The sequence below is a fragment of the Rana temporaria genome, chromosome 8, assembly GCF_905171775.1.
Source record: "Rana temporaria chromosome 8, aRanTem1.1, whole genome shotgun sequence".
Lineage (NCBI taxonomy): Eukaryota > Metazoa > Chordata > Amphibia > Anura > Ranidae > Rana > Rana temporaria.
In genome coordinates this window covers 46,291,361-46,302,542 of record NC_053496.1, presented here as the reverse complement: position 1 = coordinate 46,302,542, position 11,182 = coordinate 46,291,361, and the positions used below count along the sequence as shown (strand labels likewise).

General features: G+C 38.3%; 1 gene segment (V, D, J or C); it reads right to left on the bottom strand.

The window, feature by feature from the left end:
- Positions 1-7,373: 7,373 nt before the first annotated feature.
- On the bottom strand, positions 7,374-10,069 carry LOC120910352. The segment is given in 2 exon segments: positions 7,374-7,905; positions 9,446-10,069. Coding segments are annotated over 2 exon segments (498 nt in total).
- Positions 10,070-11,182: the final 1,113 nt, after the last annotated feature.

Below are 11,182 nucleotides of genomic sequence, written 5' to 3'. Positions count from 1 at the left end.
GTTTAAGTTTTTCACGACGAGAAAAATGACGAGAAAAAATAGAGCAGGTTCTAAATTTTCAATGGCCATTTTTCTTGTCAGAAAAATGCTCTGGAGCCTACACATGATTGTTTTTAATGACCAATTAAAAAAATTACATTTTTTTCGTCATGAAAAATGGTCGTGTGTACGCGGCATTAGAACCACTCCATGCTGCCCCATTCTCTGCTGCTACCATAGGCGTGTGCACAGGGTGTGCCAGGTGTGCCTGGGCTAATCATCCCATGTGTGGCCAGATTCCCCCTGTTTAGACCCCTGATATTTCACCAAAACCCCCTAACAGAGCTTCTAAAAACATTGTAAAAATATAAAAAAATAAATTTTTTAAATAATAAAAAAAAAAATAGAAATAAAAACTACTGACACTGTCCACTGCCCTACTGACACCAGTCTCTGCCCTACTAATACTGTCAGTATATATGCACACATGAACATACATGCATGTGTGTTTGAGCTTTGGGGTGTACACCCTAATGCAATATTCTGTGCCCACCTATGGCTACTACCACTAAACCTCCCTAGTATTGGGTGTAATGACACATGCTATGCCCATTTACAGCACTGGGGCCTTGTGATTAGCCACTCATGACCCCATTTGCAGCAATGTGGGTTGGCAGGGTGTGATGGAGCAATGGTGGAAATCAAAGCAGCAGGGCAGGTGGCACTGGAGGACATTTTAGGCCCCAGAAGGTGTCTAGCACAATATGTTGGGGATGAACATTGCTTTTGACTTTTGCTATAGATTTGATTTCATGTTTATTTGTCATGTACGACCAATTTACTCTGTTTTGTTCTGATTTTTCCTGAGCCTCAGCATTTATTGCATGAGCCCATTAATTTTCTATTGTCTCTGCATGGACCAATTCCAATCTGCATGGGGTTTGTATGTTCTCCCAGTGTTTGTATGGATTTCCCCTATGTACTCCAGTTTCCTCCCACACTTTAAAGACATGCTGGTAGGTTATTCTAATATGTTGCAGACTGGCCCAAGTATGTGTGAGTGCGTATGTAAACATGTGAGATAGAGACCTTAGATTGTATGCTCCATGAGGGCAGGGATTGATCTGAATGTACAATATTCAATATGTGTAATATGTCGGCGCTATATACCTGTAGCAATAGCATGCATTGGGGTTGCACTGTGATTCAGGTGTGCTTGTTTAGTGAATTATGGATGCTAAAGTCCTATTAGAAATGGAAAGGCTCACACGCTATAGCACATACAATGCATGTTGTTGCCTTGCAGGTCAACATGTATTAATATATCTTTGAAGATAGAACTTTTTTTTAACCACTAGCCGACCGCCCACCGCCGTTATACGTCGACAAGTTGGCTCGGCTGGGCGAGAGCACGTAGTATGACGTCCTCTCTCCCAGCCGCCACTAGGGGCGGGCGCGCGCGCTGCCCGCTCACCCCCGACTCCCGTGCGTGTGCCCGGCGGGCGCGATCGCCGCCGGGCACACGCGATCGCTCGTTACAGAGCGGGGACCGGGAGCTGTGTGTGTAAACACACAGCTCCCGGTCCTGTCAGCAGGGGAAATGCTGATCTTCGGTTCATACAATGTATGAACCGAGGATCAGTGTTTCCCCTAGTGAGGCCACCCCCCCCCCCCCCACAGTAAGAACACACCCAGGCATACTTAACCCCTTCCCCGCCCCCTAGTGTTAACCCCTTCACTGCCAGTGGCATTTTTATAGTAATCCAATGCATTTTTATAGCACTGATCGCTATAAAAATGCCAATGGTCCCAAAAATGTGTCAAAAGTGTCCGAAGTGTCCGCCATAATGTCGCAATACCGAAAAAAAAATCGCTGATCGCCGCCATTACTAGTAAAAAAAATATAATAAAAACATAAAAATACCCCCTATTTTGTAAACGCTATAACTTTTGCGCAAACCAATCAATAAACGCTTATTGCGAATTTTTTTTTACGAAAAATATGTAGAAGAAAACGTATCGGCCTAAACTGAGGAAAAAAAATGTTTTTTTATATATTTTTGGGGGGTATTTATTATAGCAAAATGTAAAAAATATTCATTTTTTTCAAAATTGTCTCTCTATTTTTGTTTATAGCGCAAAAACTAAAAACCGCAGAGGTGATAAAATACCACCAAAAGAAAGCTCTATTTGTGGGAAAAAAAGGACGCCAATTTTGTTTGGGAGCCACGTCGCACGACCACGCAATTGTCTGTTAAAGCGACGCAGTCCCGAATCGCAAAAAGTACTCTGGTCTTTGGGTAGCAATATGGTCTGGGGGTTAAGTGGTTAAATAAAGATTTGTATAAAGTATGAAAAGGTTCAAAAACCCATCATTTTTTGTTCCCTGTGTCCTACAGCAAGAAGTGAGAAAAAACCTCTCCAAGGTGAAGGAAATACCCCCTGTAGTTGGTTGTCACTGGACCAGGTGTCCCCATTGGACGGTTTATGCTCTATTCCTATTTTTTCTGGTGACAGCTGTAAAATTTGAGATTTCCGGTCACCTTTTGCCAACAAGAACGCATATAAAAGGAAAGTGTATTTCCCAAAAGAGGTCTAATAAATCACAACTCTATCCAAAATGATATATATATATATATATATATATATATATATATATATATATATATATATATATATATATATATATATATATATATATATATATATATATATATATATATATATATATATATATAGGATTTGGATAGACTTTGAAATGTGTGAGAACCATCACGCACTGTTAAGAACAGAGGAAAACCTCTGCCCTGCCACCCTAGTGCTAATCTGCAAGGTCCCTGTTGACAATTACCACTGATAATCTATATTAGCAGCATGACCTGTAACCTGAACAAAGAAAAAATTGTAAACATTATAATTTGTACCAGATTCTGCCAAAATCTACATTATATAACAAATAATAAATTATGCTATAATAAAAAGCTCCCCTTCCAGGTATCAACCTGACACTGACTCTCAGTAAGGTTATGTGCTGGCATCTGCACTGACATTTCCAACTGTGTTGGCTGATTGCACAGAAATAGACGGCAGAGTCCTCGGAACTGGATTTTGACAGTGTCAGAGTGGAGTTGAGTACATCAGGCCTATTCAGAGCCCAGGATCCGAACCCCTCCTCCATTTTACCGTTATCACCACTACCTGTTGAGTGAACCATAAGCTTCAGCCCTTGCTGTCCTTTCTGTTGGTACCAGAACATGGCTATATAGCTGGTCTGTGTGTGCCGACATTTAAGTTCCACAGATTTCCCAGACTGAACTATGAGAAATGTATCCTGGGTCACCTCCACTAACTGGGACAGACCTGGGAGGAGAAAGAATAATAATAGTGATAGCAATAATAACAAATAATAATAACAAAATAATCACATACACAAAAAATCAAAACGGCAATAATCATAAAAAGCATAAAAATGGCAACAACAACAAAATAAATATTATTATTATTATTATTAAGAACAATACCAAAACAATAATCATATTAAAAAAAAACACCAAAAACAGAAAAATAATAAAAAAAAACTATATATAGATAGATAGATAGATCTCTATCTCTTTGCTCCTTGCCAATAATGTTACATTGGTCTAACTGTGTGATGAGCCATGATGTACAATGTCTACAACATTGACCCATCAAATTCTTCTTTTCATGTTCTTTTTACTATGTAAAACTTGATTAGAAAAAGTTAAAACACCAATAATAATAATAAAAAAAAAAAACATTATAACATGAATAATTAAAATAATAAAATAAATATAATTTTTGATTACCCTCATTTATCTGTTAAAAAAAGAAAGAAACAATCTTATAGTTCTTACATGAAATAATATGTAGCAAAAGAATCCAGAGGCACTTTAACATTTTTCTAAAGAAAAAAAAATAGAAGCAAAAATCGCTACAGTTGTTACAAGGTACTTCATTAAATGAGGTTAACTTCATGTGATGCTACATACAATATTTTTCTTGTGATTTACAGTACATTGTGTATCTTGGTTTCTTTATTTCCTGTTCCCACCCACAGTAGTCAAATGTCGGAAGTTGGTAGAACTTTTTCTTTTTCTTTTTTTTTTTCTTTTTCTTTTTCTAGAACTTAGAGTCTTGGGTTCAAGGGTTGAATAACTATATGCTGTTCATTTTTTTCTTTGCAAAGGTATTTTCACCTAGCTTAGTGAATGAGGTGAATCTGTGCTCACTTCAATCATCCAATCACAGGCAAGCAAACATAATTTATTTTAAACTTTATGTTAGTTTGTTTTATTTTCCTTGCACGTGATTCTTTGCAAAGTGAATTTTAACCAGATTCAGAAAACCAAATGAAAATTCACTTGCATAGTAGAATGTTCACTTAGAGCAGTGTTTCTCAATTCCAGTCCTCAGGCCCCCCCAACAGGTCAGGTTTTCAGGATTTCCCTCAGATGAAAAGGCTGTGGTAATTACTAAGGCAGTGAAACTGATCAAATCACCTGTGCAAAATAATGGAAATCCTGAAAACCTGACCTGTTGGGGGGGCCTGAGGACTGGAATTGAGAAACACTGACTTAGAGAAACTAAATTAGCTACAGGTTGGACTTCTTTCTCTAAACACGGCGAATCCCCCTCCTCAAGAAGATTCAGAGAAGGATTGGGAGAGAGTGCCGTGGTCAGATGTGATCAAAATTGAGCAGGGGATCAAAAAATTATTTTCCCCACTGTATATGTTTTTTGTAATGTAGCGCTACCCCTGCACTACCCTGGACATATAAGTTGAAGGTTATACACATCTGTGTATCTTAACCACTTGACCTCCGTAAGATTTTCATGACCAGACCACTTTTGGCGATATGGCACTGCGTTACTTTAACTGACAATTGCGCGGTCATGCAACTCTGTACCCAAATAAAATGTATGTCCTTTTTCCACAAATAGAGCTTTCTTTTGGTGTCTGCATTTTTTTTCTGCTATAAACAATAAAACATATCCAATAAAATGTAAAAATAGAATTTCTTCATTAATTTAGGCCAATATGTATTCTGCTACATATTTTTGGTAAAACAATCCCAGTATTCATATACTGATTGGTTTGCGCAAATGTTATAGACTCTACAAATTATGGGATATATACAGGAATTTTTATTAGATTTTTTTATACTAGCAGCGATCAGTGACTTATAGCGGGACTGCGATATTGTGGAGGACAGTCGGACACTAACTGAGACTTTTGACATTTTGTGGGAATCAATGACACTAATACAGTGATCAGTGCTAAAAATATGCACTGTCACTGTACTAATGACACTGGCTGGGAAGGGGTTAAACTTCTGGTGCGATCAATGTTATATGTGTGCCTAGCCAGTGTTTTTGTGTACTATGTGTGCTGTTTTTACTAAGGGATGTGATGGATTTTCTTTCCCTGCATTGCAGGGAAAGAAAATCCATCATATCCCTGATGACAGAACAGAGCTCTGCCTTGTTTACAGGAGGCGTCTTGAAGCTGTCATTACCAACAAAGGATTTTGTACCAAGTATTAACCACTTCAGCCCCAAAAGATTTGGCTGCTCAGTGACCAGGCCATTTTTTTGCGATTCGGCACTGCGTTGCTTTAACTGACAATTACGCAGTTATGTAACGCTGTACCCAAACAAAATTTACGTCCTTTTTTTCCCACAAAGAGAGCTTTCTTTTGTTGGTATTTGATCACCTCTGTGGTTTTTATTTTTTGCGCTATAAACAAAAGAAGAGCGACAATTTAGAAAAAAAAAACACAATATCTTTTAGTTTTTGCTATAATAAATATCCCAAATAAAAAAAATGTTTTTTCCTCAGTTTAGGCAGTAAAACTGGCTGGTCCAGAAGTGATTAAATACATTTCAGTTTGCACATTCAATACTTTTTCCCTGTGTCATTTCATTCTATTTCACATAACTTAGTTTCCGAACTTAGGGGCAGATCCTCAAAGAAATTACGTCGGCGTATCTGTTGATACGCCGCGTAATTTCAAATTTTGCGCATTGTATCTTTGTTTTGGTATCCACCAAACAAGATATGACGGCATCTGTGTTAGATCCGACAGGCGTACGCCTTAGTACGCCGTCGGATCTAAGATGCAATTTTCCGGCGGCCGCTGGGTAGCGTTCACATCATAATCCGCGCTGAGTATGCAAATTAGCTTTTTCCGACGATCCACGAACGTACGAGCGGCTGTCGCATTCTTTTACGTTGTTTCCGTTCGGCTTTTTCCGGCGTATAGTTAAAGCTGCTATCTGGTGGCGTACTCAATGTTAAGTATGGCCGTCGTTACCGCGTATAATTTAGAAAATTTTACGTTGTTTGCGTAAGTCGTCCATGAATGGGGCTGGACGCCATTTACGTTCACAACGAAAACAATGACGTCCTTGCGACGTCATTTGGAGCAATGCACCCTGGGAGTTTTGACAGACGGGGCATGCGCAGTTCGTTCGGCGCGGGGACACGCTTCATTTAAATGAAACACGCCCCCTACTCGCCGCATTTGAATTCCGCGCCCTTACGCCGCAAGAAATACACTACCCCGCCGTAACTTACGGCGCAAATTCTTTCTGGATTCAAACCAAAGCCAGGTAAGTTACGGCGGCGTAGCGTATCTCAGATACGCTGCGCCGGTGCAGATCTTTGAGGATCTGCCCCTTAATTGTTTTGGTGTCTTTGTATGTATTGATTGCATGTGGTGAAAATGTTATGTCAAAAGCACCTTTAGAAATATATTTACCTAGGAAAATGGTGACGTGTTCAATACTTAAAGGGTCACTAAAGGAAAACATGTTATTCTTACCTCCACTGTGCAGTTCGTTTTGCACAGAGTGCCCCCGATCCATGTCTTCTGGGGTCCCTCGGCGGCTGTCTCTGGTCCTCCCCGCAATTAGTCACCACAGTCATGCGAGTGCTCGCATGGTGGTCACTAATTGCGGGCGCGCTCCCGTGATACAGCGAGCGGCCATAGCCGCTCACTGTATCACTCGGCGCGCCGCGTCACTGGATGTGATTGACAGCAGCACCAGTCAATGGCTGCACTGCTCTCAATCCATCCTCCCTAGCCAATCAGCGGCCAGGCTGAGCAGCGAAGAGGATATTGTGACTGCGCGGGACTTTCAAAGGGGTCAGGTAAGTATATCGGGGGGGGGGGGGGGGGGGGGGCGGCAGCATTCGATGTTTTTTCACCTTAATGCATAGATTGCATTAAGGTGAAAAAACATTTTCCTTTACAACTCCTTTAATTTACCCCCTGTATCATTAAAAAACTTGTAGAATATACAAAATAGATTGAATTAAATGTGCTTATTTGTAAAAGATGTATCCTTGTAATAAGAAGGGATTACGCATACATTTTTTTTATTGCAGATATAAAAGTTTTCTACATTTGTTTTCTTACAGGAAACAAATAGTAACAATAGTAATCCTTTATTAATAGGCTCTAGTATAAAGTGTGTGTAGAGAAAACAGAAAACTGCCCCCCTGCTGGCCTTCCTGTGAATAGTAATGTATGTCATCAATATAACGTGTCCTCTGAGATTGGCAGGTTTTATGCCAGCAAATAATTCGCTGTTTGCAGCTGTGCCTACTGACTGCACAGAAATACACAGCAGAGAGCCGAGGATCTGCTGCCGCCAGGCTCAGTGTGGAATTCAGAATGTGAGGCCTATTAAAAGTCCAGGCTTTGTACAACGTTTCCATTTCACCCGATTTGGCATCTGTTGAATATACCATAAGCTGCAGACCTTCTCCTGCTTTGTGCTGGTACCAATACATAACATAATTAGTCTCAGTATAATGCTTGCATGAAAGCTCCACTGGATCCCCTTTTTTGACTATTAGAAGCTTATGACCCTGATCGACCTTCACCTCCTGGCACAGACCTGTATTGAGAAATAAAACTCAAAAGTCAAAACCTTTTCCTTTTATTTACCAAAACCTGTGTACATTAAAACTGAGAGAGGAAGAGATTAAAGTAAGGAAAAAAAAATCATATCAGTCTGAACCTTGTACACCATTACTTGTATAACATCAAATATTTTATAATGTATTTATTTTTAAAATTGTGAATTTATGAAAAAAGAGGAGTGCAGGATAAAACACTGGATACTGGGAGGCAAAAAAGTTATGTGTTGTTATTATTATAACTTACCAGCTTAAAAATTGTATGGAAGTAACAGGATAATTACTTACATGATAAATGAATGAGTGAATGAGTGAATTATTCAGGAGGAAAGTTATAATATAGGGACGAAGCCATCAAAAATAATCATTATGGCAAATATCTAAAGTCTAGGGGGATTACAGAAATACCATATCCTATTTATATTTTATTTTTACTTTAATATGCAAAATGGTTTGTAAATTAATAAAGTTCATATCTTGTACGTTATAACTAAACAAGTAAATTAATGACATTATAGTCATTCCTATTTATTTATTTTTGCTTTTAATATGCAATGTTTGTAAATTAATAAAGTTCATATCATGCACTTTATGACTAAACAAGTAAATGAGTGACATTATAGTAAATTATGACTTTAAAATAGCATACAAAGAAAAAGTCAAACAATTTATACAATTTAATAACAGGTATTAAAACACAAAAACAGACAAAAAATGGCATTAAAGTAAAGGAGTACCTAAAACTCCAAAGCAAACAAAAAATAACTTAGTAACACAATATGGGGAAAAAAAATCAAACAAACAAAAAAAAACTATAGTAAAGCAGTATAAAAATAGAAGAATAGATTTCATAAAATAAGGCAGTATAAAAAAAACATGACAATATTAAAACTCACTATTTAAAACAAAAAATAAATAACACTATGATAAAACAGCATAAAAAAACTAAGGTAAATGGTAAAACAATTGAGAATAAAAAAATAAAAAACATTATGTTAAAAAAAAGCATACAAAGTAAGTAAAAAATGCAAAAAAAGTAATAATACGCAGCATTAAAATAAAGCAAATATATATATATATATATATATATATATATATATATATATATATATATATATATATATATATATATATATATATATATATATATATATATATTGCAGTATTATAAAGACATGACTTTATAATTAAGCAGTGTGAAATATAACATGAAAACAAATAAATTTAATTTAGAAAAAAACACTTGAAAGCAAAAAATAAAATGAAGCATTATAGTAAAGCAGTGATAGGTAAGCGGAGATGAAAAATCTTGCTGGAACTTGTTGTTCTATAGTAGCAGAAGACCTACTGCTTCTGTGAAACTATAGTAGATTTCCAGGGCCCAGCAAACATTAAAGCCACGTGTTACATAGTTTATCCTCATTGTTACTAACGCAAGCACATATTTTTCTATTTACTGAAGATATTGTATTTCTTGTAGCTTGTGAAGAGGTAAACCACGGAAGATTTGACACTTACCCGGAAGAATGTTTATTAATAAAATGGCAAAAAGTTCTCTGAACATGTTGCAAAGTTATAGCATCTGGGCAAGAACAAATCTGTTTATATAAATGTTGTATTTTTTTTCATATGAGATCTGCAAAGATTGTGTGCCTGTTATCTGCTGATCCCCTCTACATCTGTAACTAACTACTCATCCACATAATGTGCAATAATTAGACAGTTTTTTGCTTCCTGTCTCCTCCCACAACAACATGCATGATACGGTACTGAACGGTCTATACTGTACATTTGACTTATCTAACAAGGTTTGCTCAATGACCACGTTACCCTCAGAATGGGAAGTGAGGACCGAAGGTAACAATTATTTTCTAATACAAGTTCTCTGTGTTTTTTGTTGTATATAATTATATTTTATGGTGCAGATTTAATAGTCCATTGCCAGAGCTGAGTACTGCAAGAGTCAAGGCCAGAAAAAGAAAAGGATTCCTAAAATCCAACTTCACCTTGAAGAAACCCCTAATCCCCACCACCCCTTAAAGCCATTATAAATGCTAAAAAATAAAATAACAAACGTGCAGTGCTGGCTGATGCTCCAAATTTTGGGGGGCAAACCAACAACAACGCCCCCCGCACATGCACGAGAAACGGACCCCTTCATGGGAGACAGACAGATAGGCTGGAAATTAGCCCCCCCCCCATGGGAGATGGACGATCAGAGGCCTCCTTACCTCAGGAGGCAGGTGACAAGGATGCATCCGGGGTGGGGCTGCTGCTCCTCACTGCTACACCTCGCTCTGGTGCCATTGCTTCTCCTCCTGAGCAGAAAGTGGGTCCAGAGAACCTTTTGGCCGGGAGTCCTAAGACTGCCCTGCATTACGGGCTATACTTACCTGACCTGTGTAATGAGTTTGCACAGAGCACCCACGATCCTTCTCTTCTCAGGGGCCCCCATCAGAACTCATGATTCATCCCCCCTTCCCAGTGCCCCCATATCAGGCCACTTGCTATGGAGGCACTCATGCATGATTTCTCCCAAGCCATTGACACACAGAGTGCGGCTTGGCCCTGCCCCCTTCTCCCTCCTCACTGGCTGTGATTGACAGCAGGAGGAGCCACTGTGTTTTAACCAATGAGAATGGAGGGACGCGAGAGAGCCTCTGCTCTAGTGCACAGCGCTGGATCAAATTTTGGGCTCAGGTAAGTATAAGGGGGGCTCTGGAGGGAATCTGCATTCAGATTTTTTTTGTACCTTAATGCCTAGAATGCTTTAAGGTAAAAAGCCTTCTGCCTTTAGAATGACTTAAAAAATAAAAATATGATTTCTACATTTTTTTCCCTGCTGTCTTCTGACATCATGGGTTGTTCCATTTCTTCCAAGGAGGAGGGGGGGGGCAGTGCTTACTACTGGACAACTTAGTGACATGTGAATGCTATCCTGTCCAGAAGTACTGGAAGGCCAGGTTAGCATGTTTTCTTAATTTCTCTGGTCTGTGATTGCGTATTCATACCTTGACTATGAAGTCAGAGATTTAAAAAAAAATACAGAAAGGCTGATATTTTTAAAATACACAAACTAGTCAGCATACATTTTAAAAATTAAGGTTGACCATATTTTATAAAAATAAGTAAATAATAATAATTATTATTTTTATTATTAATATACATGATTTATATAGTACAGACAGTTTGCACAGCGCTTTACAACACGGGGCAGGCAGTACAGTTACAAAACAATTCAATACAGGAGGTATC